Source organism: Rhyacophila brunnea, unplaced genomic scaffold (assembly GCF_057557595.1).
Source record: "Rhyacophila brunnea isolate RB1 unplaced genomic scaffold, BYU_Rbru_1.0 scaffold_2, whole genome shotgun sequence".
NCBI classification, from domain to species: domain Eukaryota; kingdom Metazoa; phylum Arthropoda; class Insecta; order Trichoptera; family Rhyacophilidae; genus Rhyacophila; species Rhyacophila brunnea.
The window spans coordinates 15,586,843-15,614,442 of record NW_028232859.1 but is presented as its reverse complement, the minus strand read 5'-3'; the positions used below and the strand labels follow the sequence as shown (position 1 = coordinate 15,614,442).

General features: G+C 34.6%; 2 protein-coding genes across 2 annotated transcripts in view; one reads left to right on the top strand and one right to left on the bottom strand.

The window, feature by feature from the left end:
* Positions 1-1,500: 1,500 nt before the first annotated feature.
* On the bottom strand, positions 1,501-21,502 carry LOC147071940 (mitochondrial-processing peptidase subunit alpha). Its single transcript, XM_085947518.1, has 13 exons — positions 21,337-21,502; positions 20,535-20,788; positions 18,922-19,001; positions 18,675-18,815; positions 18,047-18,184; positions 16,777-16,914; positions 16,081-16,224; positions 15,129-15,201; positions 13,915-14,047; positions 8,285-8,450; positions 8,034-8,166; positions 7,825-7,931; positions 1,501-2,562 (listed from the first exon to the last, which is right to left on the bottom strand). The coding sequence occupies exons 1-13, from the start codon at positions 21,393-21,395 to the stop codon at positions 2,503-2,505; spliced, it is 1,626 nt and encodes a 541-aa protein (XP_085803644.1). The 5' UTR covers positions 21,396-21,502; the 3' UTR covers positions 1,501-2,502.
* Positions 21,503-23,358: 1,856 nt separating this feature from the next.
* fzr (fizzy and cell division cycle 20 related) overlaps positions 23,359-27,600 on the top strand; it is a 55,142-nt gene continuing 50,900 nt past the window's right edge. Inside the window, exons 1-2 of the mRNA XM_085946750.1 lie at positions 23,359-23,679; positions 24,191-24,410. Of these exons, the coding sequence (XP_085802876.1) occupies positions 24,251-24,410 (160 nt within the window). The 5' untranslated portion in view covers positions 23,359-23,679; positions 24,191-24,250. The remainder of the gene's footprint in view (positions 23,680-24,190; positions 24,411-27,600) is intronic.

The window sequence follows — 27,600 nt, the reverse complement described above, 5'->3', positions numbered from 1 at the left end:
ATTTTCAAACCATGATCCTGGACACTCCTTAAACGTTGTAGATAATCTATTTATATAATTTTGAAGCCTTATTATCCTTTATAGTTATTTTAAACATTTGATGACTGCATAAAGTATTTTTGTTACATAAAATAGTATTCTTTTAAACCTCTCGCTCTAATGTTTTAGAATATAGTCATATTTCGGTACATAACTGTGCAGTGGTGTTAAGATTTTTTACGTTTATTAATTTTTAAACGCATTTATGAAACCATTAGTATAATTTATTACGAGATAATTTTTGTAAAATATTCACGATACAAAAATTATATTGATAATCTCTGTGATCCCAAATTTGACAAGAATTAGGCATTTTATTATTCAAAAAATCGGCAAGATTAACACATTTGAAGATGATTCTAAAGATACTTATTATAAGCTATGTCTTTGACCATTCAAGTGTGATAAACATCTTATGAATAATGATTGCTTTATAATAATTATTGACCTAAGAATAAGGTTGTGTTTTTTTGAAATACGCCATTTCTTTTGTCATTCCCTAGTGGTTAAGCTACAACATACGGCCGTAGCCATAAATTGACAAACTATAATTAAAGTAGGGAGTAAAATTATGTTAACCCGCGTTGTCGTATATGTAGGAATGTATTACAGTATTACACAGTTTACAAAACAACTGCAAAGGTATTAAAAAATATACCACAGCGCGCCGTAAATAAATAATAAACGCCGCGACGTGTCGACGTAAATAAATCTCCGATTATGTGTGAAATAATTCTGAATTTTTTTCGTATGGACTTTACGTCTCGTAACCTCAGCAAGTCTGCTGATTTGTACGAAATAAGGTAAGCTCCTATCGCAGAGCCTAAAACATTCGCGCATAATAATGTTGTCACGACTGCGCACTTTGTCCAAAGTCATTAATAATTAGATAATTAAAAAAATAATTTCAATGGCGTTTAATCGAATATTAATAAATAAGTATAGATTGTTTTCAACAAAAATAAATTTTATCTAATGATTTTTGATGGGTATACATGTTTTGAAAAATACGTAATTTAAACACATCGCTCATTTTTATGTCGTCAATGAGTTTTTGAAGTTTCATTGAATTAGTGTGTCGTTGTCATTTACTAGTGTGTAGGTACCTATTCATTAGTAGTAAATATTGTACTATTCTTGTAAGTATACCTGACAAGTGTGCTCTTTTTATCAGATCTCCACAACCTACCTCTTTCCAAAAGTCACCCTTCGCCACTGCATTGTATGGTGCTATTTGACAGGTCATGAAAATTGGTTAACCTTAAAATGAGTCTGCGTGGCTCTACAGGCACGTTTGTTAAAGAGTAATTATTGTTTTTAGGCTTCGCTTTCACTTTAGTACGAATACTTGTAGAACATACATATTTGAAATTATCTAACCTTCAGTCGGCCACGTGCGAATTGCAAATAAGGGTGCGGCAACCCTGTATATAGGTATAAGGGAATAAATAATAAACACGGTTAAATAAATATTTGAGATATTTAATTACATAATATGTGCTAAATATTTTTTTTTTAATTAAAAATGTAAAATTAAATTCTAGCTCAATATACAATCAATAAAAAAATATTAAATCATATTCAGTTCATTCTCAAAATAGATAGAAATAAAATCTCGAGATAATAAATGGTAACATACCAGACAGTTTACTAATGACCATAAATTTGATATAATTGAATGGAAAACAGGAATCCCATCAGGTGTAAACTGGCAACATGTTATTTTAATTTTAATTACACAACATGTATACATAAAATGGTGTAATCATTTGAAATCAAAGCATATATACAAAATAATATGAAGTCGTAGTATATAATATATTGTTGCCAATAAACAAAGGGTTGATTCATAGGAATACAGTTTTCAATACAGTGGCTCCAGTTCAAGTAGACTGCGAATCAAATAACAGTATACATAAGATACCAAGTCGAACAAAGGCGAAATTTGTATCCATTAAACTATTGTTTATTGGTAATGAAATTTAGATTACGTATATTATGATAAACTCTACATTAATTTAATGGCGAGGGGCACACAACTTTTTAACTACATACAAACTTTATGTTTTTGATTGTCTATGATAATTCTATAGTAGTAAAAATAAATTACAAACTGGTTTAATCACGTGTAGTAAAATAGGATACATCAATTATTACTGTCATACTGCAATAATTAGATCAAGAATTGCAATTTATGATTTATTTAAAATACAATCCATAAATCACAAATCAATAAAATCTTAGTGCTATTGATTAAAGTAATTTATTCTTTTTTCAGAACTGTCCAGTTTTCATATGTGAGCTAATAATAGTCATTGTGTCATGAACACGGTAGGGTATCATGTGACATTTTATGCAGAATAAAGCTGAGAATACAATATATTAATTGAATGCTTCACAGATACATAATATACACATTCCTGTTAGATAGATGTCGCAGTTCTCTTATGCAGCATAATCCTTTCACCTGAAGAGCGATAATCTGCCTGGTGAGGGAGGGCCTCTTTGAATTCCATTTTGCACCTGTGAAATAGATGAAAAATATTCACTGTTAAATTCATGGTTGATAATATGAGTACAGTGGATTCTCTCTACATCAATCATGTTTAAAGCCTCATTTGCAAGCTCCTGCATCCTGTCCTGAAGAAAGTACTGTAATTTTACAACTATACAACTTCTATATCAAGTCTTCTACGTCACAGGTTTGATGTACTAACACTGTTACGTCAAATGGTTTTTGCGTGCTGATACGAGGGTGGGTCAATAATTCCTTAGAAAAAAGCATTAAAACAGGTTTTATTTTTGTATTTTTTTTTTATTTCTCAACATAATTTCCTTGGAGCTCAATACACTTGGTTAGACGTTTCTCAATTTTTTTTAAACCGTCAGAAAAATAAGTTTTCGGAAGGTCCTCAAAATAAGCATTTGTCCGATCGATGACTTCTTCATTTGAAAAAAAACGTTGTCCACTTAGCCATTTTTTTAAGTTTGGGAAAAGGAAAAAGTCACTGGGGGCTAAATCTGGCGAATACGGTGGGTGGTCGACCAATTCGAACTTCAATTCTTCAATTTTAGCCATTGATCGTAAACATGTGTGAACACGGGCATTGTCCTGATGAAAGAGGATTTTTTTCCTGTTTAAATGAGGCCGTTTTTCTTCAATTTTGTTTTTTAGCTGGTCCAATAAAGATGCATAATAATCCCCTGTTATTGTTTTTCCTTTTTCCAAATAGTCAACGAAAATAATTTCACGTGCATCCCAAAATACAGTAGCCATAACCTTACCAGCTGATTTTACGGTTTTCGCCTTCTTTGGACATGGTTTGCCTTCGCAATCCACTGCTTTGACTGTTCTTTCGTCTCGGGAGTATAGTGGTGTATCCATGTTTCATCTACAGTCACAAAGCGACGAAAAAATTCATCCGGATTGCGTTGCATGAGCGACAACAGGGCTTTAGAGGCCACCACCCTACTGCGTTTATTGTCGACTGTGAGCAAACGCGGCACCCATCTTGCAGAAATATTTTTCATGCCCAATTTGTCATGTAAAATAGAAATGACGCTACCTTTTGAGATCCCTGTAACCTCAATTATCTCACTCAACTTTAATCTTCGGTCACTTAACACCATATCGTGGATTTTATTGATCATTTCTGTGGGTCTATTCTATGCTTATCGACCGCTAAAGTGATAAAGTGAAAAATATTATCAAACTTAGGGTAGGTTTGTATCAAAATATTAGCACTTATTGTAACAATTACACGAAGCCGGTTTTTATTGTTGCAATAAGTGCTATATTTTAACAGCACCTATCTTGCTGCTGTTAAAATATCGCACTTATTGCAACAATAAAAACCGGCTTCGTGTAATTGTTACAATAAGTGCTAATATTTTGATACAAACCTACCCTAAGTTTGATACTATTTATCAATTTAGTGTTCGATAAGTATAGAATAGACCCACTGGTGTAGTCACCTCTACAGGACGTCCTGAGCGTGGTTCATCCTTTGTTGATGTACGACCACGTTTAAATTCATTTAACCAGTTATAAATAGTTGCAAGTGAAGGAGCAGATATGCCGTGAACTAAATCCAACTCATTTTTTATTTCCTTTGCTGTTAACCCTTTTATATTAAAATGTTTAATAACAACTCTAAACTCAATTTTCTCCATTTTCCATTTTTCCATTTTCCACAAGCAAATTTTTTTTTTAAATGTACGAGAAATACACAACAACCCGACCAATCTGATTGAAACTTCGCAGCATACTGAATCGGTAGTGCCGCTGCATGAAAACAAACCGCTTGCAGTACTAGTCGCGCCACCTGTCGGCTTTTCTAAGGACTTATTGACCCACCCTCGTACCATTACGTGACATACTCTTTGTGTGTTGACTTGTCATAGCAGATACTCTCTAGCAGTATTATGAGAAATTAAAAACTTTCTTTTCTGTTTCTCCTCACAATAGTTCTATATTCAAAATAATGCTCTTCGTCTGCTTCCGTAAAGGAATGGAAATGCCTAATGCATGTTGATACAACTCCGCGCGATATACAGTGTAGGGTTTTAGTTCCAAAAATGACTATGGTGGATGGTTTAGTTCCAAAATTACCATTCAGTCAAATCGACACCCACAATGAACGAAGCAGTAACTCACTTTTGATCGAATTTTAACATATTCATGCCAGACCTGGGAGGCGCAAGAGTTGGCGATGGACCGAGGTAAGTGGCGCGAACTTGTGCTTGCCCTATGCCCCAATGCTGGGTCGTGATAGGGTGAAAGAAGAAGAAGAAGACCTTGTTCAACACCAACAAAGTTTATGACGGTAGCTGGCTGTAAGCAATGTTGAATTACATGTTTGGGATGTTAGTTTATCTATACTTTTTAATTCTCTCAAAACCATCTTATTAGCGCGATATGAGATGAATGTTCCTTTTCCGTAGTTTTTCGCTCGTTCTGGGAGGCTCATTTGTAAATATCGCACGATTGACATTGGTCCTTCGGTTTGAAGAAATCTATATTAAACTCATTGTAAAATATGTCCCTGTAATGTCTGACCATTGAACATTATGGAAAGGCTATTTCACAACACTTTTAAATCAGGCTTATAGTAATGGTCATGAGGAAACGGAAGAAGTATTGTACCACACTGCTGAGGAATTTATTGATAAGCCTACTCTGCCTGAAGTAAGAAGAGCATTAATAACGCTGAAAAACAATAAAGCACCTGGAACCGACAGGATAACAGCCGAGCTGATAAAGAGTGGTGTTCCAACACTGGAAGCAAATATCCACAAGATAATTCTCAATATTTGGGAAAAAGAAATTCTACCTGAGGAATGGAAGATGGGTATAATCGTGCCTATTCTGAAAAAGGGAGACAAAACAATGTGCGATAACTACAGAGGGATCACAATTCTAAACACAGCTTATAAAGTTTTCTCATCTGTACTGTATAGCAGGTTAATGATCTATGGTGAGGAAATCCTGGGAGAATACCAATGCGGCTTCCGACCAAATAGATCCACCATAGATCACATCCATCTCATGAGGCAAACTATGGAGAAAGCGCACGAATACAACCTTACACTCCACCACCTGTTTATTGATTTTAAACAAGCTTTCGACAGCGTGAATAGGGATAAGATGCTGCAAAGCCTAAAAATACTGGGAATTCCCTTAAAACTATTAAGGCTAATAAAGACCACACTGACGGATACTCAAGCAGTTGCCACTGTGCAAAATGAGCAAACTGAAAGCTTCAAAATCGAATCAGGTGTGAGACAAGGGGATGCGCTATTCACTATGGTATTTAACCTTGTGGTGGAATCCATAGCTCGTGAAACCAACATAAGAGGATGGGTAGATAACAGTACAACGCAGATGTGCGCTTATGCTGACGACATAGTAATTACAAGCAGATCCAAACAGAGGATGATCGACCATGGTGACACCATGAAAATAAAAGCAGAAAACGCTGGGCTGCAAATAAACCAGTCAAAAACTAAGTATATGGTCAGCACACGCGATCAGGTACCGCTGCAGAATATAGACATAAGACATCATGCATATGAAGGGGTGGACAAGTTCACGTATCTCGGATCCAGCCTAAATACCCAAAATAAGACAGCAGAGGAGATAAAAATCCGCCTTATCTCCGGGAATAAATGCTGGCATGCCTGCAAGCGACTGGTGGGGTGGAAAATTCTAGGCCGAAGTAAACTTCCAATTTATAAAACAATTATAAGGCCAGTGGTCACTTATGGCTGTGAGACTAGGTGCTTAACTCAAAACGAGGAAAACAAATTAGCTGTCTTCGAGCGCAAAATACTCTGAAAAATCTTTGGACCCACGATGGAAAATGGGAACTACAGAATAATAATGAACCACGAGTTGGAAGAGCTGATTGAACAGCAAACAATCATAAGATACTGTAAGTCCCAAAGACTACGATGGGCGGGACATGTGGAGAGAATACCTGAAGTTAGAGCGCCAAGGATCATGACGAAGTGGCTACCCCAACGGAAGAGACCCAGAGGCCGTCCAAGAAGGAGATGGGCTGACGCCGTAGAAGTGGACTGGCTTCATACAGGAAGACCCGGTAACTGGAGAAGTGTGGCGAGAGACCAGAGTGAGTGGAGAGTGGTTGTGGAGGAGGCCAAATCCCACCCCGGGATGTAGCGCCGTGGAAGAAAAAGTAATGTCTGACCATTGCCAAATCTTCAATTGACTTATTTTTGAAAGACTAATTTATCGTTCATCGAAATATTTTTAGGAGGACCTACTTCTGACGTATTGGAAGTCAACTGTTGGAATAAGATAATAAGAAACAGGTATACTATTTTTCTGTTCTTATGCCGTCCACGATGGTCTTCTAAAATTGGCCAGGCGTTGCCTTGAATATCTATTTTCTGAATAGTGTTGTCAACCACCTAGTTATATCCAGCGTATTGAAAAACATAGTTTTGCATACTCGAATTTGCTTACTGCACACATAAAATGAATACTGGATGAATGTCCAATTACACCTTAAAATGCCAAGTTTAGATGACAAAACCTGCTTTCGGGGAACTCGAGATACCCATTTACTTATAGACGGTTATGGCCTCCTAGATTCGGGAATAACTAATATTGAATGATGTAATAGTTTTATTGCAAACGAGTCGGCAAAGAAAGATGACATACGAACAATTTGCCGCAGAATAAAGTTGTAATTCATCATACAAAATGTATGCAATTCAACATTGTGAGCTGATAAAATGAAGTAATTGAAGTTACTATTCTCTTCTGCAACTGTTATTCATAGAGATACAACGTTAATACAGGCAAAAAAGTGTTTTTTTCTTAGTATGCATGATGTCGTAACTCAAAACAGCCAAAAACTGAGTTACTACTTTGTTCGTTGTGGGTGTCGATATGCTCCACAAGCAATATGTCATTTGTTTTCAATGCTGTACTGTCATGTGTTACCAGTACAAAAGCTCGCTGCGAAAATGTATCTGGCGAATTACACACCTACAATGCACCGGACACAACACAGTCTAATATGGGAGAACTTTGTAACTCTGTACGGTTCTCGTTATTCAGTACATAAGGTGCTGGCCTTTCATCGTCACAATATGTTTATGTGACTTTTTTAAGTCTGAGCATTTGAGATTGTTTCATTTCTATTACTAACTACTCTACTGTCATTGGGACTCATGACCTGTTGTAGTGTTAAACTGAATATAATATGATATATAGGATATCTATCAATGCATTGTAACAATATACGTTAAGCTTACTTGTTCGAATGTAGGTAGGGATGAAAGACGACCTCTGGCTGCCACAGAAGGATTTGAGGAGAGGAGTCTTCGGGCCACTCGCTTTATATCATCTTCGGATACCAAATCTGAAAAGAAAATAATATTTAGTCATTAGCACACAGCTTGATGGTATTCAGTTAGAAACTGATTAAAAGATTGTGCTTTTAATAAGAAAGAATTATACATACCGATTGCATCAATGAAATATTGTGGTGTCTTCCTAGCTCCAGTGGCCAAGACTTGTCTGGCGATATCTTCGAAAACGACGGGACGCGCTTCCAAATTCATTAACAGCATTGATTGTAATTGGGTCTTAGCTCTCTGAAATACAAAATGAAAACATGAATACATTATTATAAACAGCCTGGGGGCTTCATCAAACATTACGTACTGAAAAACATACGAACATTATACTCCAATATTAAAAAAAGTAGTTTACCTTAAGCTCGTGACTTGAGCATTCTCCAGCCATTGCGACGAGTTCTTTGATGACGACATCAACAGTGTCGCCAATACGAGCAGGTGGCGAGGCGGCGTGAATGCAAAAAAGTCCAGTGTCGCCGTACGCATGATTGTATGCTGTTGCATTGTACATCCAGTGATATCTGTTAAAAAATAATTCAGATTAGGAGATTGACACATTGACAATATTGCCATGCTATGTATGGACGAGTGAAGTCTTAGATTGACACCTGTAACCGGATTAAAGGAAGACAGTAGCTGTTACCTAAAATGCTAGAATTATGTGTATTGTAGCGCAAATATGATGGCTTGTCAATAGATGATCCATTCCATTATGCCATGTCAGTGGCGTATGAGGATAATATGTATGGAGCGGGCTTGGTAGGGTACGACGTGGCGATGGACCAAGAGCTAAAATCACAGCAAGTGGCATGGTGATTGCATTTGACTGCCATGCCAGGTGGTCTCTCATAGCTTACTTGTTTATAAATATGTGGAGACGTGGTAGGCTGTTCACTATTTACTTGGTGACGTAAAGATATGTATTTTCTACGCCATTGCCGTCTTTCATACATTTTTAACTCACCAATTACACTTGTAATAATCCTATAAGCTGTGTGTAATTTAACTATGTGGTCAAATAAATGTTGCATTAAGGGGGGACATGCTCGTCGAAGGTCAAAATTGAGTTTTTATTGTATTTTCAAACCATGATCCTGGACACTCCTTAAACGTTGTAGATGATCTATTTGTATAATTTTGAAGCCTTATTATCCTTTATAGTTATTTTAAACATTTGATGACTGCATGAAGTATTTTTGTTACATAAATAGTATTCTTTTAAACCTCTCGCTCTAATGTTTTAGAATATAGTCATATTTCGGTACATAACTGTGCAGTGGTGTTAAGATTTTTTACATTTATTAATTTTTAAACGCATTTATAAAACCATTAGTATAATTTATTACGAGATAATTTTTGTAAAATATTCACGATAAAAAATTATTTCGATAATCTCTGTGATCCCAAATTTGACAAGAATTAGGCATTTTATTATTCAAAAAATCGGCAAGATTAACACATTTGAAGATGATTCTAAAGATACTTATTATAAGCTATGTCTTTGAACATTCAAGTGTGATAAAAATCTTATGAATAATGATTGCTTTATAATAATTATTGACCTAAGAATAAGGTAGTGTTTTTTTGAAATACGCCATTTCTTTTGTCATTCCCTAGTGGTTAAGCTACAACATACGGCCGTAGCCATAAAATGACAAATTATAATTAAAATAGGGAGTAAAACTATGTTAACGCGCGTGTTTGAACATGTACCTAACCGAATTTTTTTTAATTTTTTTTAAAACGGTACATGTTCAAACACGCGCGTCAATATCATTTTACTCCCTACTTCAATTATAGTTTGTCAATTTATGGCTACGGCCGTATGTTGTAGCTTAACTACTGGGGAATGACAAAAGAAATGGCGTATTTCAAAAAAACACTACCTTATTCTTAGGTCAATATTTATTATAAAGCAATCATTATTCATAAGATGTTTATCACACTTGAATGGTCAAAGACATAGCTTATAATAAATATCTTTAGAATCATCTTAAAATGTGTTAATCTTGCCGATTTTTTGAATAATAAAATGCCTAATTCTTGTCAAATTTGGGATCAAAGAGATTATCAATATAATTTTTTATCGTGAATATTTTACAAAAATTATCTCGTAATAAATTATGCTAATGGTTTTATAAATGCGTTTAAAAATTAATAAATGTAAAAAATCTTAACACCACTGCACAGTTATGTACCGAAATATGACTACAAGTACTTCTGGAATATGTAAGAAAGGAATAAATATAATACAATTTTATATCTAAAAAAATAAAATAAAAAACCTAGTGTGGATTTGCATCCTTCTGCCTCTAAAGATATTTTGTTAATGTGGATTTGTATCTTATTTACCTAGCCAAAATAAAACAATTTATAATAGGGTGTTCATCCAAAATTTTCGAATGCGATTTTACGCCAGATATATAATACGCCCGTATAATTGCGTTCATCCAAATTTAGTACATAAGCATCTCGCCGAACCCGAACACCTAATGCCCCTCTACCATAAGTTTAGCGAAACCGATTGCTAAATTCGGCAGAGTCCATTTTTGACAGATCGCAACTGACAGCCCCCGCATTTGTTGATAATTGTCATAGGTTCTTGTTTTCTTCCGTATTTCATTATGATTCAGTGTATTATTTTGATTATTGTCTAATGGTACTATCTATTTTACAATTGATTCTATAATTGGTGCTTATTTTATTCAATCATGAATGCTTTATTTATAGGTAGTAAACTTTGCTTTCGTAGTTAAGCTAATCTACAATGCCGCAAATTTCGTAAAAGAGGCGACGCTTTCAAATTTAAGAGTCTCGTTAGTAAATACACATCAGACGCAGATTCATGAAATCAAATAAATACAAGTAATATAATATTTTGAACAACTCAATTCACATGATTATGCTGGAATCGATTTATGCATAATAATTATATGGTAGGTAGGTATACTACCACGATAACCATTTACTTTCATTTGTTTATATTGTAATGATTATTTATTCAATAACGTTTATTCGGCATTCGGATTATCCGGCCATAATGTAGTATTAATCGAAAAATAAAAGAAATAATATGAAAGTAAATGTAATAGCGAGTTCAAAATATATGGACCACTAGGGATATCTAGCGGCAAAATGTGAGAAATTGTCATTTATTTGACAGTTAAGTGCCCATAGACATCAAAAACTGACCATAGAGAAAAAATATTTTTCTGTTTTAATATAAGGAATACTTGTTTCAAATAGGCGCGCATGTACAAACACCGTTATTTGCATAGAGCATAATGGAACACGGCGGCGCCCGTATATACAAATCCGAAGCTAAGTGGGTGAACACTCGACAAGTTTTATTACGGCAATAAACGGTTTCGGCGTAAGGTGAGACCGTCATAAACCATTCGGTTCGGCTTATTTCCATGGAAACCCTATTAGTTAAAAAAATTTATAGGTATAAATATAACAAAGCAAAAAAAAAAAAATTTTAATTTTTATTATGTCATCATCATCATCACCAGCCTGAATCTATTCACTGCTGGATGAAGGCCTCGCTAATCTCCAAGCTGATTCCACTTCTCTCGTTCCTGTGCGTTGCGTTGCCAAGTTTTTCCACAGAACTTTATCATTTCATCGATCCAGAGGCCTCTAGGTCTACCTTGCGGATGTTTTTTACCTCTTGGATATACCACTGGATGACTAAATTTGTCCAACGATTCTCCTTTCTTCGAGCCATGTTCCAGCCCATTTCCATTTGAGGTTTTTAGCAAACTCTATCACATCATTAATCCTTGTCTGTTCCCTTATCCACTCATTCCTTTTTTTGTCCTTTTGCGTTATGCCCAGCATGCACCTTTCCATACCACGTTGTGCTACTCTAAGTTTCTGGATCTCTCTTTTACTTAGGCTCAATGTTTCACACGCATGTGGTTACGGGAAGTACACACTGGTTGAACACTTTGCACTTTAGGCATTTTCGAAGAAATTATTCAGGCGGCCAAAAGCACTCCAGCCTAGCTTTACTCTGCGAACAATTTCATCAAATATACATCCATCTATAGACACTTATTATGCCAGATAGATGTAGTTTTTCACCTGTTCGAGCTGAATGCCTTTGATGAGGATCTCTTTTTGGCCCGCAAAGCAGTTTAACATGACTTTATTCTTTGATACATTTATTTTCAAGCCTACTTTGTTGCTTACTCCAGCGAGTTACTGCATTCTGCTTTGGAGGCCTTCTGAGTCTTGCAAACTACTATTTATTGTTATCGGCAAAGCGTAGATGACTCACGTATTCTCCATTTATGGGGACCCGTGTTATTCCAGTCAAGTTGTCTAAATAAGTCTTCAAATGTAGCTGTAAATAGTTTAGGTGAGATTGTATCACCTTGTCGGACTCCTTTGCTGATAGGAAATGCGCGATGGTTTATGGAGATGTTGTTGCGCTCTGTATATATTATTGAAAATATTTATATAGCGCCCGGGGATTCCTCGATTTCTGAGTGCATCGAGTATTGAAAATTTCTTTATGGAATCGAACGCTTTCTCATAGTCTATAAAACCCATGGATAGCGGCAGCTTGTATTCCTGTTACCGCTCTGATTTCTCTGATGACTTGGATAATATGGTCCATAGTGCTGTATCCTCCTCTAAAGCTCGTTCTCCTGGCTGGTTCTCATCTAGTACATATTGCAGACGGTTTGAGAGAATTGTATCTTAGTGGATTATTGGATTTGCATCCTTCTGCCTCTAAGGTAGGTATGGCACTTGCATCTTTATTCTATGCATATCTTGGACTAGGACTTTCATCTCTCTGCCACTAATAGATAAAGCCTTTAGCATGACGATTCTTAAAAAAACTCATTTTCCCCAAAAACGGAGTTGCATCCGTCTGCCTCTGAGGTACAGATATTGTTTTTACGACACAATATGTCGAGCTTTTTCAAGTATAAATATGCTAATATTTCATCATCCATAAATAAAAAAAAATTATAGGCAGTAAATTCATTCATTCATTTATGGCACTACAACCCTTGGCGGGTCTTGGCCTCCTTCAAAAACTACCTCCATCCTGGATGATCTAGCGCCAACACTCCAGTTGCTTTGACCGAGCATTCTTAAATCTCCTGTGGCGCAGTCCAGCCATCTCAATTTCGGCCGTCCATGTTTTCACTTACCCTCAGGGGTTGCATACATAGCCCGCTTTGCTGGTATATCCTCTAACATTCTATGCATGTAGCCGATCCAGCGTAGTCTCTGCATTTTGTGATCTTTTCAGTCCCATAAAGTGTGTACAGCTCCTCACTATACCTTGACCTCCAAATGCCATCTTCTTGAATAACCCCAAAGATTTTCTTAAAACTCTTCTCTCAAAGATATCCATATTTCACTCATCCTTTTTGCCGAGTGCCCAGCATTCTCATACATACGTTAATACTGGGTACAGAAGAGTTTTATCTAAGGTTTTTTTGGTATTCCTCGAAAGTGCCTTATCCTTCAAAAGCCTTTGGAGACCAAAATAGCACCTGTTGGCGAAGGTGATCCGGCAATTTATTTTATTATTTGTGACATTAGTTTTTGTGACAAGGACCCTTGATAAACAAATTAATCCACAGTTTCAAAAGCATCACCGTCAATGATAAGGTTGTTATTACCGTATGTTGTACTGTGGAGAACTGGATGTATTTTGTTTTATACGGAAATAAATGACCGTACAATGACACCAGTATCATCCGCATATGCCAATAGTTGGATTGACTTATGGAATATTATGGTGGTGAATACCAAGTGATAAGCCCATTTTATAAATTACCACAAAATAAACGCTGAATCTCTTGAAAAGATTAGGATTTCCATAATTAAATGATTTCTTCATCAATAAGTCAAAGTAAACACTAATCACTTGCTTTTGAGTCTTTGCCGCTGCAATTTTTTAAGGTAATCGCTAAATAATATCATAATAAGGAATCTTCGAGTGCAAGAACTTCTTACCGATTTAGAACATTTGTGTAGAGCCGTGTGTACATTCCTTTTCCGGGACCGCCAGCTGAGAATGAACCACCTCCTCCCATCATCATGTTTAAAACGCACATGGCGATGAAATCATCATCTTGATGAGAACATCCTACAAAAAAATTATTCACAGTATTTTATTAGAATTGAGCCCTCAAGAAGTGAAGTAGACCAAGTGACAAAATGGTGAAACTTTCTTATTGAAGGTTTTAATTTAATGAACTTTTTACATAATTTTTTGTATGGAGCAGTATTCATTTTTTTATATTAAATGGAAGTTTATTACATAAACAAATAGAAAAAAAGTATTGATGGATAATATTGGTTGTAATACGATAAAAGGGGTAAATTTACTTCACCTTTACTTATTAATGTCACTTGGCTCACTTTAGCCTATGTTAGTCGTGTTCACCTCTACATACTAATAGTACTTGGCTCACTTTTAGATAAGTTAGTTATGTTCACCATTACGTGGGAAACTTGCATGAATGCATAGAAGTGAACACAGCTAACAAGCATGTTACCATAGCAACATGCGTGTTAGCCGTGTTCACATCTATAGGATAACAACACGTTAACCAGTTGGTGAGAACGGTGAAGTGAACTAATGACAGGGAACTCAGAAATAATGGGAACTGAAATATCTAACGGGTAAGGCAATAGCAGGTAACCGACTCGAGTAAGGAAGAATCCGGGGTAAACTTACACACGTGTCAAGAATGCGTTGTACATCGAATACTGAAAACTGCTGTCGGTTTATGCATTTACGCTCATTTAATGTTGGTGTATAACACACACTATTGCACGTGCATAACGCGTGCTTTATTTTCGTATGACACTCACACATTCAAAAATCCTGCATCAATATGTGGCGTATTGAATATGTCCTATCGGTATTCTATTTATTATCTGTTCTGTGGCTAATGACTTGGCTCACTTCACCATTTGACACTATAATACGATAGCTCAATGAATATTTTTATTTTAACAATAAAACAGTATTTTAGTATATATTTACTTAGCTCACTTCACTCATTTGATAGTGATTTTTGCCTGAATGGAAAGAGTATGATGTCAATAGTACAAATGCTGTCCTGCTTAATGTCAATGGCTAAAATAGGGTTGCGCTAAGGACACAATGGTTGAGATGACCAGTAGTCCAATTGGAAGGAGTACGAAGATGATTAACATACCTTCTAAACCTACCACCACATGAGAGAGTTCAGGGAGATCAGATCCTGGGTAGAGTGGAATGTCACAGTCTTCCTAGAAATGAATATTAAAAACATTTTAAATTTCAGTACAGCATAATAGGAATCATGATTGTTTCGTTACTAGTTTCCTTTTAACTGCCTAAGGTTACCCATAAAAAAAACCATGTCTGAATATATCCATGCAAGCATCACCGGCAGGAAATTCCAGTCATGACTTATTTTGGGTAAAAAAAATATTTTTGACGCGCAAGAGTAAAACAAAACTGCCTCACCAGTTGAAGAAAAATATTCTCGTGTAGTTTTTATACTAGTCTAATATCTGATTATTTTTGATGATGTGTTTATTTACTATGAATAAAAAATAAACAAATATTTTCTTACATCAATTAAATTGAATTTTGGATGTATGTATAACTTTACCATTTTTATACATTTCAATATCAATTTTAATCTAATTGTATGGCTGGAATCAGGAAGGAATCGGGAATGCAGGAGTTTGGTGGAAACCATGTCCTGACGACCTGGTAATGTTAAATAGAATGTATTATTACGAATTAAACATCCTAAGTGGAATACGAAAAATACCCTAGTTTCTTTAGAAGGAATGGTTGTCGGCTATTCACCTAATTTATCTTGCGAACTTGCACATATTGAAAAAATAGCAGGTTTCGCATCGCAATAATTTGCAGTTATAGACGGATTGGTAATTTAATGGGTAGGAAGTACTCACTCAAATAGTGAATAATGCGAGTTCAAATCTGACTCAGTCCAACTTTTGTTTTTAGGATTTTTTCTAATAAGTAGGTATGTCTCTGAGATTTTTCAAAATTATATATTACCATAAATTGGCGTATTTATTCTCCACAAGTAGATTTCAGATATTCTACAAAAAAATTCAAGCCACCATGTCTGTATTGAAAAGTATAGCTACCTGCACTAGGCCCCCAGTGTACTTCGCAATTGACGTATCTGGTTCAATTATCTTTGCGTTTCCACTGGCATCTAAGCCAGACCAGCTGGAAGGAGTGTCGACAAAGTACTTTTGCACTTGCTCAACCAATGCATCATGATCTACCTGAAAAAAAAATAAACATTATGATGAATTACAGGTAAAATGCAATGGGCCTGTTTGGAACTGTTGAAGGATTTATTCTCAAAAATTAGATTTTATTATAATGGTAACTATTTTATTAGCCCACTTGTTTTGGTAAGTGCATGTGCCAAGAATCATTATAGTGAGTAGTATCGAGCATGTAAGATTTTCCTGGCTCGCTCACATTAATCAAGTTAAGAACGCATGTAAAACAAAAGTAAGCCGATACGTCGTACAGGCCAAGCAGAGTAGACTAGTTTTGTTTTGCAACGAAGAACAAAATGAATTTTATTTTTTTAGTTTATTACAAAGTTATATGGTTTTATATACTTTTAAAATTCCTTGTTCATTGCGAAAATTCACTTATCACGGTTATCTCCAAAATGTATCTCCAGCAATAGACTTTAGGGGTTACCTGTACAATTGACTGAGAGTACTTGACGGAATTGAATTTAAATTCCAATTGAGGCTAGTTTTGTAACTTTTGGCCTATTTTTATGAAATCACTAATGTAAAAATTAAAAATTTGCTTACCCCAACGCCAGCCACCACCATCCTGGTCGGAGTATAGTGTTTGCTAAGGTATTGGAGAAGTGCGTCTCTGTCAATGTTCTCAACATTAGCATCTGGGCAGATTTTTGGTAGTCCTAAAGTGTTATCTCTATATGCCGCCTGAAATAAATACCATTAGACTAGTTATTTTCAATGATTTTTCACACAATATAAAATTTTTAATCAATACAAATAATTATGTATATTTAAGGAACATTTTTTCATTAATAATGTAACAGTGGCGAAGGGTGTAGATAGGCTCTTAAGATCCGACATAAATAGTGCACACTAAACTTTGTCAGTCGTACGTATATGTTTTCATTGAACTAACAGTATAAATTGCAGATAGCGTTGGCTAGTTTTTAAAAATCAATTAAACCCTGCCTAAACCAAACCATAATAGTTTTGGTATGCTATGGGCGATCCGACAAAAATGGTGCAAACTTTTTCATTCATACTTATTTTTTTCGTTTAATAACTAATAATATGTAAGTAATATTACTTATTACGGATGGTGTTGGTTAGTTTTTTTTAAATCATTAAGCCCTACCTCAACTAAACCATAATAGATAAAAAATATTCTTCTGTCTACAAAAAATCCAAAATTATTTATGATTTAATGGCATAATTTTAGATATTTTATAGATAGACGATTTTTTTACTATTATCAATTAAGTATGGCTTGGTTTATGTACGCAGAGTATAATTGAACACTATCTGTAATTTGTAGTCTTAGTTCAAATGACTGACAAAGTTTAGAGTGTACTATTTATGTCGGATCTTAACAGCCTAGCTCCAACCTTCGCCACTGTAATGTAAACGCAGTAACTCAAATTAGATGGCTGGACAAAGCATGGACGAGTTCCTCGTGACAGAGAAACTTGACATTCTGGAAGCTGGAAGGCTAACGAAGATCTGGGCAACCACATAAAAGATGGAGGAGTAGTGTCAAAATGGATTTAAAGACCTCGGGTGTTCTAAATTTGAGGTAAGCGACTTTGGACAGATCTGAATGGCAGCCAACGCTGGAGGAGGCCAAAACTCACATAGGGTCGTAGCAAGAGCAAGAAGAAGCAGTTCAAGTAGTAATGTATCAGTTACAGTACATGATATGATTGGAGAGAAGACAAATGAAAAAATCTAGCACTGTGAAGGAATGAGAAGAAATAAATATTAGAACTATGTCTATGATAATTTTGTGACTGACTGATGATTAAGTTGATAGTAATAATTATTTATTTGTTTCAATTACCGCATGGATCATATCCATGAGCAGTGGCTCCTGTTCTGGCCTCATTGCGAGGGTCTCCAGTTCAAATCCTACGGTCTGTTTAGCAATCTGCACTTCTTCGTCAGTTAGCACAGGCCGGAGAACAACCTCTGCTAAAACCTATAACAGAAAAAATGTACAAAATTCAATCCATGATAATGATAAAAAAGAAAAAAATATAAATAACCCAGCGCATGAAAGTTAATGCTATCTCGCTCACTCATTCTGACTTGACTCACAACTCCGCCCGGGCAACTCCCACCATAAAACACAGCAATATTATCACGCAGGAGGCAGAGATGAGGTAACCCGTTCAGCTATATAAAGGACTGCTTGACCTTCAATAATCCAATTCAGCTCAGTCTAGTATCTAGTTTGTCTAGTTCAGTACATTAGCCTTATTTGACCTCTGAAAACAGAACCACTGTGTTCAGTGTCCTATCAGAGTCAAGCGAACTGGTCGATTGAAATAGAAATGGAACTAGGAACTATTTACATGATCGCCGTAAAAATTACAGTATCCCCCCATTGTATTGTCATTGTAAACTTTAATAAACCACACCAACTTCGATCACAATCCATGACTTCTCATTATAAATAAGGATTATACCTTAGCTATGGTTGAAAGACCTCGACTGTCAGCACTGGTGGCATACACAAATGTGTCTCTCGAAGACTGACAATCGCAGATACCGCCATGTTTTTCCAGCTCGCTAAGAAGTTTATCTTTGTTGCCAAACTCTTGAGTGGCCTGTAATTGTAAAAATATTCAAAACAATAAAATTAAATAAACGCACATTGATCAAATCATATTTCATGAGACAATAATAATATATTATGATAAATATAACACTTACACCAAATGCTAATTTCTCGAGAAAATGGGAGATGCCACTGGGGTATGCGACTTCATATCGTGAGCCAGAATCAATTACAACTGAAAAAGATAAACAATTATACTGTCAAAAATAACATTAAATAATACACAACACGCAGACATTTCGGGGCAACCCCAAGATAATCTGAACTCAGAAAACAACTAAATTGGATTCCTTCATTAAACTCAACTTTCAGACTATATAATGTAATTGAACCAAATTATGTCATCCAACGAAGACTAAGTGATATTGTAATTGCACTGAAGAGAAATGAGAAGCAGGCGGAATGGGTTCATTAATTATTTAGAGATAGGTATATCGATGCGAAGTGTATGAATTATTTCTGGAAGAATGTTAGATGGAAAAATAATAGCTGAAGAAAGCAACATACACTCCCAGTTGCCAAGAATTTGGTGTTTTTTTGAGAGGTCGGCAGCAACCAAAGACCAACAACTATAACTTGAGGCATGACCTTAGGGCTCAGACACACGCTGCGAATCCAAGATAAAAGGACAGCGAATGTTGTTTGCGTTAACGCAAAATCACATTATACTCTTGTCTGATTTTAATTGAAAAACTAAATTATAGTAAATGTATTTCTTTATGTTTTCTGTTATTACATATAAATTACATGTAGTATTATGGCATTATAAAAAAAATTTGACAAAGGAGTAAATATAGGAATATTAATGATATTCCTATATTTATTTATTTGCCCTAGAACCCCTAATTTGCCTATTGCCCCACTGTGAGAGAATTACATATTATGCAGCGGGTTTGGAATTCTAAAAAAATATATTTATGAAAGCTGCGTTTGGTCTGTCCAGATGTATCGATATGTCGAATGCAACCAATGTTAATGACGTTTGCTGTACTTTTATCTCGGTTTCGCTGCGTGCGTGTCTCAGCCCTTAGTGCTAGTATCGCGATGTGAGTATTGCTCCACTTTTAGATTTAGGTGCAGCACTGAGATAAAAACACATTGCATTATTGCTTTATAGTATACAGAGGTTTTCAAACTTTTCCAGTTCATGGCGCCCCAACTTTATTACTGACAGCGATGGAAAAAAACATGTTCCATGCCGTCATAAAACATTTTTATTTGAAGAGGTCGATTGGATGAAGTTCACTGAGTCTGTGCACCGGCATTGAAAACTGGTTAATTTTTGATAAATTAGTTTAAACACGGCCGTACTAGCACAATATGAATTGCGCTGAGGGCTCCCACCACAGAGGAAATCATTGAAAAAATCTATGGTATTGGAATGGAAGACCACCGATTGCATATATGCGACAGTTCTAACAGTTAATGGATGTACAATATGCTTCACAAAAAATTAGACATGAAAAACCTCTCTGCACAATGGGTATTGCGATCGACTAAAAACACACTCCTATTGAAATTTCTGCGCAGTGTCTAACGTTTAATTGCATTTCGAAAGACTTTTTGTATTAATTCGTGACTATTGGTGAAATTTGAATCTACTTCTACACGTCGGGGTTAAAACAATTGACAAGTACTGGTGAAAGGGTGTCAAAGTGAAAATCGTTTTGTTGGCTGGGAAGGTATTGGAGAAAGATATTTTACACACCTCCAACAGTGCAAAACTGTCCGAATCTCTTTTCAGTGGCAACCTTTAAGCCATTTGACAATGTTGTAACTTTAGTTTGTGCAGCGGCCGAATCCGCACTGGCATATTTGGCTTTTGGTAGACCTGGAATAGTCTCTGTGAGTGGAGGCAAAGGCGTCACCACTTCCCGGGATGGTTCGTTCACTTTCCAACCATTTGGAGTTTCTTCTGGCGACGATGCCTTACTGAAGCGCCGTCTGGCCCACCTCGACACACTGGAATGAAATATAAATAGATTATAGTTAATTAAAATACTATGTACACTTGCTCAATGGTTATTTTGGTAATTAACATTACCAAAATATGATGACAGTACTCCAAAAAACCAAACCAAAACTTAACACAACCTACTTATTTTTGGGTTACAGTAGGTTGTGTTAGGTTTTTCGTCTCAAAAGACTTCGATCATAAAAACGACATGGAGTACTATAAAATAAACGTTATTTTTAAAGACTCTTCATATTATGTAGTTTAGTATAATATGGAGTAACTCGTTTACAAAAAAAATGTGCCTGAATGAAATTTAATGTCTGATCATATTATTATTGTATGCACTTCAGTGCTGTCCTCGCAAAGTTGAATATACTCGATTAGGTGGCCAACAATATTCTCATACAAACTAGTCCATTATAGACTTATTCATATTTGATGCAGTGATATTTTCTTTATTACATACTTCATTACATTAATTGATCACAAAATATAAAATAAATGTTGCCGATTAATTTTGAATTACATCATTTAAAGTGATTTTTTTACTCACCAATCTCTATTTTTTAATATACTTTTGCCTGCACATCTAAAATCTAGTAATAAAGCCATGTCATCTGATTATTGAGGTTCGGCGAATGTTTTAGAAACGAATGTGCAAATTTCATAAATACAGAAAAGTCAGACCTAACCTGCACAAGACTAAAGACATAGATAATAGAGTAATTAATAGACGAAAGACGTCTTATTTGACATGGGGTGCAGTGCTGCCATCTTTTTCTATGCTGAGGCGTAAAAATTCTAGTATTTCTGTAAAAAATATAGTACAGGAACATTTTTCAGCTTAAATCCTTTAAAATTATAGTATTTTGGCATATTTGGCGTAAAATTATAGTATTTTACATTTTTTGCAGAATCAAAATAATTATAGTATTGTACTATAATTATAGTACGGTTGGCAAGACTGATGGGGTAAAAAACAACTTGAGTGATTTGTGGTACGAATATCATAAAATTTGAAATACCTACCTAACTGCATTTGAGGATGGTTATTAATTTTAATGTAATATAATTTATATATTCAACATGTGGTTACATATCAAAAGTAAATAGCCAGTGATAGACCAGAATTCTAACCAGAATACAAATAATATTTTTATTTAGGTAGGTACCTAGGTTACAAAAATGTACTTATTGTTCGAAAATAATATCATAACTGTTTAAAATTTATTGTACACTGTTTGCTTTGTATTTGCTTCTGTGGGTGCTTTAATAGTATTATAATTAAATTAACGATTTCATAATTACATGTAATGACTAATGACTACGATCCATTGACGAATAATAATAATAAAGGTGTTTCATTTTCCGTTGTAGTAACAGCCAATATTAAATTATTTGTAAGGCCAGTACCTCAAAATGAGAAAATATATTATACGAGCACCATAATAATATAGGCTTTTGAAATAAAAGTAAGAGATTGGAGGCGTTTTAGAGTATGTACTGCACTATTATGTTTTCAAGGCTTAAAATCATTCAATGTCCTCTTCTCTTTCGTTCCATTTTGTCGATGTCGATCAAAATATAAGAGAGTAAAGTTCCTCGTTTTGACAAATTCATGAATGAGAAGCAGGAAGAAAGAAGTAGGTACCTATAATTTTATTGCCATTGTCTCACTTTGGTTAAAGCATATTATTATTTAAAATACCACCAAAGATATTATCACGTATTTTGTAGGAGTGCGGACAATTTCCAAGGAATGCCAAACAACATAGAAAAGAATGGGAAATACTATATAGACCTCATCGGTAGGTAGGTATTATTTTGCACAGCACACGGGATTGTGTTGAATTGAAAATTAAACATAAAATTCCATGAATCCGATGTCGGTATTTTATACCGTCGTATAAAGTGGATCACGAAAAAATATCACAAGTTCAATAGAAAAAAAACCCTTGGTATTGTTCGCCAAAATATGCCAATGAATCGGGGTGTAGCAGTGGTATATTATTGTTAAATATAATATTGTAGTTCATAGTGAGTATAACCCATTATTAGATTACAAAAAAATCGAGAAGATTATTTTTCATTTTGCATACCTACAACCTACCTAGTATGTAATGTAATATCGATAATAATTAAAAAATATACATACCCACTAAAGTTAATGGTGATTCAAGAAATAATAGGATTCGATGTCAATATTTAGATGGTTTGATTTTTAAAAATAAAATGTTTATATTTTTTTGGTTGCAATAAAAATGTTGGTACCCAACAGTTTGGCAGTTGAGATTTGAAAATATATGTTTTACATTTTACAACGTTGGTACGGCTGTATTGTTGCGACGAAGTGGGGGTTGATCGTTTCTGTCAAATATTGAAACTAAGATTTAAAAATAAAAATTATATTAATATTCAAGCAATTACATCCGTAACGATAAAAGCAATTACACCCCAAAACATCATTAACCCGTCATCAAAATTACACCCACCATAGTGTGGATAAGATATCCGTTATCTAGATTCAGTGGTCTACTACATCGTCAACATTGTGATGACTGTCAAAAGTATTCTCGCATTCGTTGTGAAAACATGTACATTGCAAGTCAAATACGGCAAAAAGGCTCCGTAAATTTCAAGCTAGTGTTATTAACCCACTCCAAATCAACAATCCATTGGTAATATTGCTTATTATATCGCAAACTAGTCGTGACACTATTGGACATTATTTGACACATTCTAATTCAGTAAATAAACGTCAGTTAAACATTATAACATAAATACTATAAATGACATAAACCCTAATCAAATAACTATATATATGTTTTAAAAGATAATTTCCCATTTGTTAATTATATTGGCTGAAGCTAATCATGGAGGAATAGGCTGACACAAGGTAAACTATTTGACATTCCTATATACCTACTTTTAAATGAATTTTTTACATCATATGCTAGAAGTATGAATACATACTAATATTAATTTGATTAACATATTTAAAAGCCAGTGTGAAGTGTTTTCTTTTCATTATCTATGCAAATTTGAGGTTTTGCGATTGCCTCATTACTCATAGTGAGACATTTGTTTACAAATTGTCACTTTATGAAAAAAATATCTGCATAACTTTTCTATAAGAACACCTTGTAGGTAGTACAAGTGTGATAAATACTGTGATATATACCCAACTGCGTGATGAGTTTTTGATTAAGTTAGAATTAAATTATCATTTCTTTATGATTGTGTTTTAAAAAAACTCATTGGTACTAGGTACTTATTAAGATTCATTCATCCCTCATCAATTCCATTATTTCATTTTGGATAGAATGAATAGATAATTTCCATATTGTATTCCATGCTGGGCGGAAAAGAGATCTCTTCCAATTTTTAATTCTTGATTTTGTTTGTAGGTCTGTCTGAAAAGTGTTTAAAAAGTGAACAATAGGTGTATAGTGAAAAAATCCATCAAAATGTTTCGACACGAATCCTTTGAACGTCGCTTGAGGAGACAATGTGGCGCTGCTGAGAGGAGACCATTATCACGAGTGTGCCCCACCAGTCCAACAGGTCCCAGCCACGATAGGTTTATTCCATGCCGGAACAACAACAATTGGCAGACAAATTTTGCATGTGAGTCTTAATATATTGATTTTATGCTACACTGTCAGAGTACTGCTGTATCTATATGTAGCCAAAGAGTGATTTTCAGTTTCACAATTAATTACCATTGTGACATGGTTGTACCGGTTCTAAAAACCTTTGAGGTTTGATTAGATGCCACATCTTACAAACGTACAAGAGCGTAGATAACATGCATAGGCACGCTGAACAACTGGCATTTGGCTCGGTGACGTCCATCCGACTTCATAATAAGTCTTACATTAGTTACATTATGTTTTTTACTTAACGTGGTCATTGACTTATATAAGCTTGTGGTGATATATTTCGCTTTGCTTTTATATGTAACTCAATAGCCACTGCACAATATCGTACGATTGAAAATAACCTATGAAAATGTGGCTGATCGATCATTAGGTGAGGGATGGGTTCGGAGATAATAAGGTTTACTGGTTTCGGCAGTGTAAACAAGAAAACATAATTATTGTCTTATATTTGAACAATTTGTTAAGTCCCAGATCTTAATAATATGAATTCTGCATCTATTTTAGATTTCTAATAATTTTTATATAATATTTATATTAATAAATATTTTTTCAATGATTTAAGAATGCAATATTCTTTATTAGACATACATAATTTGAAACAACTTCAGAAAGTTACCTAATAGAAAAAGTCCCAGAAGAAAGGTTTACTTTAGGATTACGATTATTCAGGATTAATTATTGACCCGTATTCACGAATAGAAAGAGACAAGGGTGGACATTCTAAATACCGATTCCATGATCCGAGTAGTTTGCTAACCATGACATTTTAGATCAGGGTAGTGCACAATTATATCATTTATCTACAGCAATTTAAACATGTTTCCATCAAATGACATTGTTTATAAACTTTTTATTAATAGATAAAAAAGGATTAAGAGTTATATTTAAATAATGTCCATCGACTATGATAATGTGTAGATGCGATTTACTGTAGAAGTAGCATGAATAATAGATGGATCGATAGCTCAAAGGATAAGAGCATTCACAGGGACGATGAAAGATGTGAGTTTGAATCTCACTCAGTTCATTTTTTTAAGTTTTTTTTTATATGTATATTTCTTAGATTTTTCAAAATCGTGTATTTTCGGAAAAATTTGTTTGTTGATTTTTAAAAAGTGCTTGTTCTCTTGTGAAGTTGATATTATCGTTTGAGTTTTGGGAAGATTTCGTTTATTATGCGATAATTTTGTAGGTTTCAAGTTTCAAAACAAGTAGATAATAGTCCGTATTAATATAGGTAGTAGGTACTTATATAACCCAAAAATATATCAGCTGTTTTCTCACAGGCTTACCCGAAAGGTAATAATAATAATTGATTTGAATAGGAGCATTATCACGTTGTCTGCGGACGCAGACAAAAATGCAAGTCGTCTAACCGCGACCGTAGACCGTCTCATCTTACCTATTTATACAATTTATTTTTATTCTTTTTTTAAGAAGCTTTCGCACGGAATTGATCGAATAGTTGAGGTACACCTTGTACAGAATCCTACGATGCATCGTTCGGTTGATTCACGAACATGTATTTTACAACGATGGTTATAAATTATATTAATTATTTACACTGTAAATTCTTGATGGAACTTCATGCTATTAGAAAATAAATAGCAAACACTTTGAATGTTTAGTTTCAGGTTATATTAGTAGTTATTCCACAATAAATAATTATAAACCCAAGACCGGTTTCGTCCTGAGAAATGAAAATGTCCGTTAAGATGAAACCTAACAAAACCTATAACAACATTGTTATTATTTAGTTATTTATATTTACAGTGATGGGGCTTCATGAATTATAAATTACAGTTATTTTTTTTTACTGTTGTATCCATTGATTTACCTTAATATACAGGATAGGCGATTAGCTAAATTCGCACGTGGTTGATGCGTACACGGTTTTTGACATTTTGTAAGGTAGTCTGGCCACTCTTTTCGACACCTCCTACGTATAAAGCCGTAACTGCAAATTCGTACTTTTCAGTAGTTAATTTTTAATGCTAAAATCGTAATTTTTTAGTTGATTGATATAATATATTGATTGAATATTTGTTTGTTTTCGATTATCATTGTTGTATCATCTTTAAAATTATATAATAAAGGCCAAATAGCCAAAAACGCAGTTACGCACTTTTACGTAGGAGGTTACGTTTTATACTATTAAACTTTGAATGTCGGCAGATATTTAATTTTACGTCAAAATTACACCCGCGTCGTACGTGGATTTTGTGATTGAGAAAATACGAGAATTATTCATTATCTTTTATCGAGTAGGTATATTTTTGTTATGAAATTTAAAGGTTCTCGAGAGATTGTTAATGAGACTCGAGAATTGGAGAACTTTTCATCCCTTGTCTACATTGAATATACTGAGTATAACTAGTTACTGACTACCAATGAGCATATTAATACGGTGATGGTTTTATTAAATTAAATTATTTAAAAAAAATCGTACTGTAATTTCGACTCAAAATATATTTTCACGAGGCAGAAGAAATCAGCGTTTATACACGTGGTTACGGCAACCATGGTTACCAGTGACCAATCGACAGTGCGTAATAGGGACTTTAGACTTCTCGACAGATAACCAATCTCGAATTTTAGAAAATCAAATACCTATTCACCACTTAATCTCGAAAAAAACTTAATCTACGAGGAAATACAAATATTCACAACGCAGCGTTTAATCAGTAGGTTTTGTTTTTGTGTTGCATATAACCACATATCTGCATGTAGCGGTTTAGTACACAAGTGATTACCATTTTACTTATTTTACTAAATTTGAAGGTTTTACTACCAGGTAACCAGTTTTACCACTCATTTTTTTAAAATGTGACTTAATCTGCTGATTAACGCATATCAACCATTTGTGCTTATCATTTTTTGTGGTTGATCTGTGAAACTCAAAAATCTAAACATAACAGATAGTTACCAAGCAGCTGAATAGATCTTTCAAAAAATAACAACAACGAATTTGATTGTTTACTCGTGCGGTCTTTAGTTTTATTTTTCCAGTAAATATTTAATTTTAATAACCTAGATAATTTGGTGGTTGTGATGCTGGATGAGAGAATCTTTTGGTTTTCACAAACCGTGAGAAATACAGAACCGATAATGTACATAAATAATATTATCATGTACCTACATACTTCATTCACAAT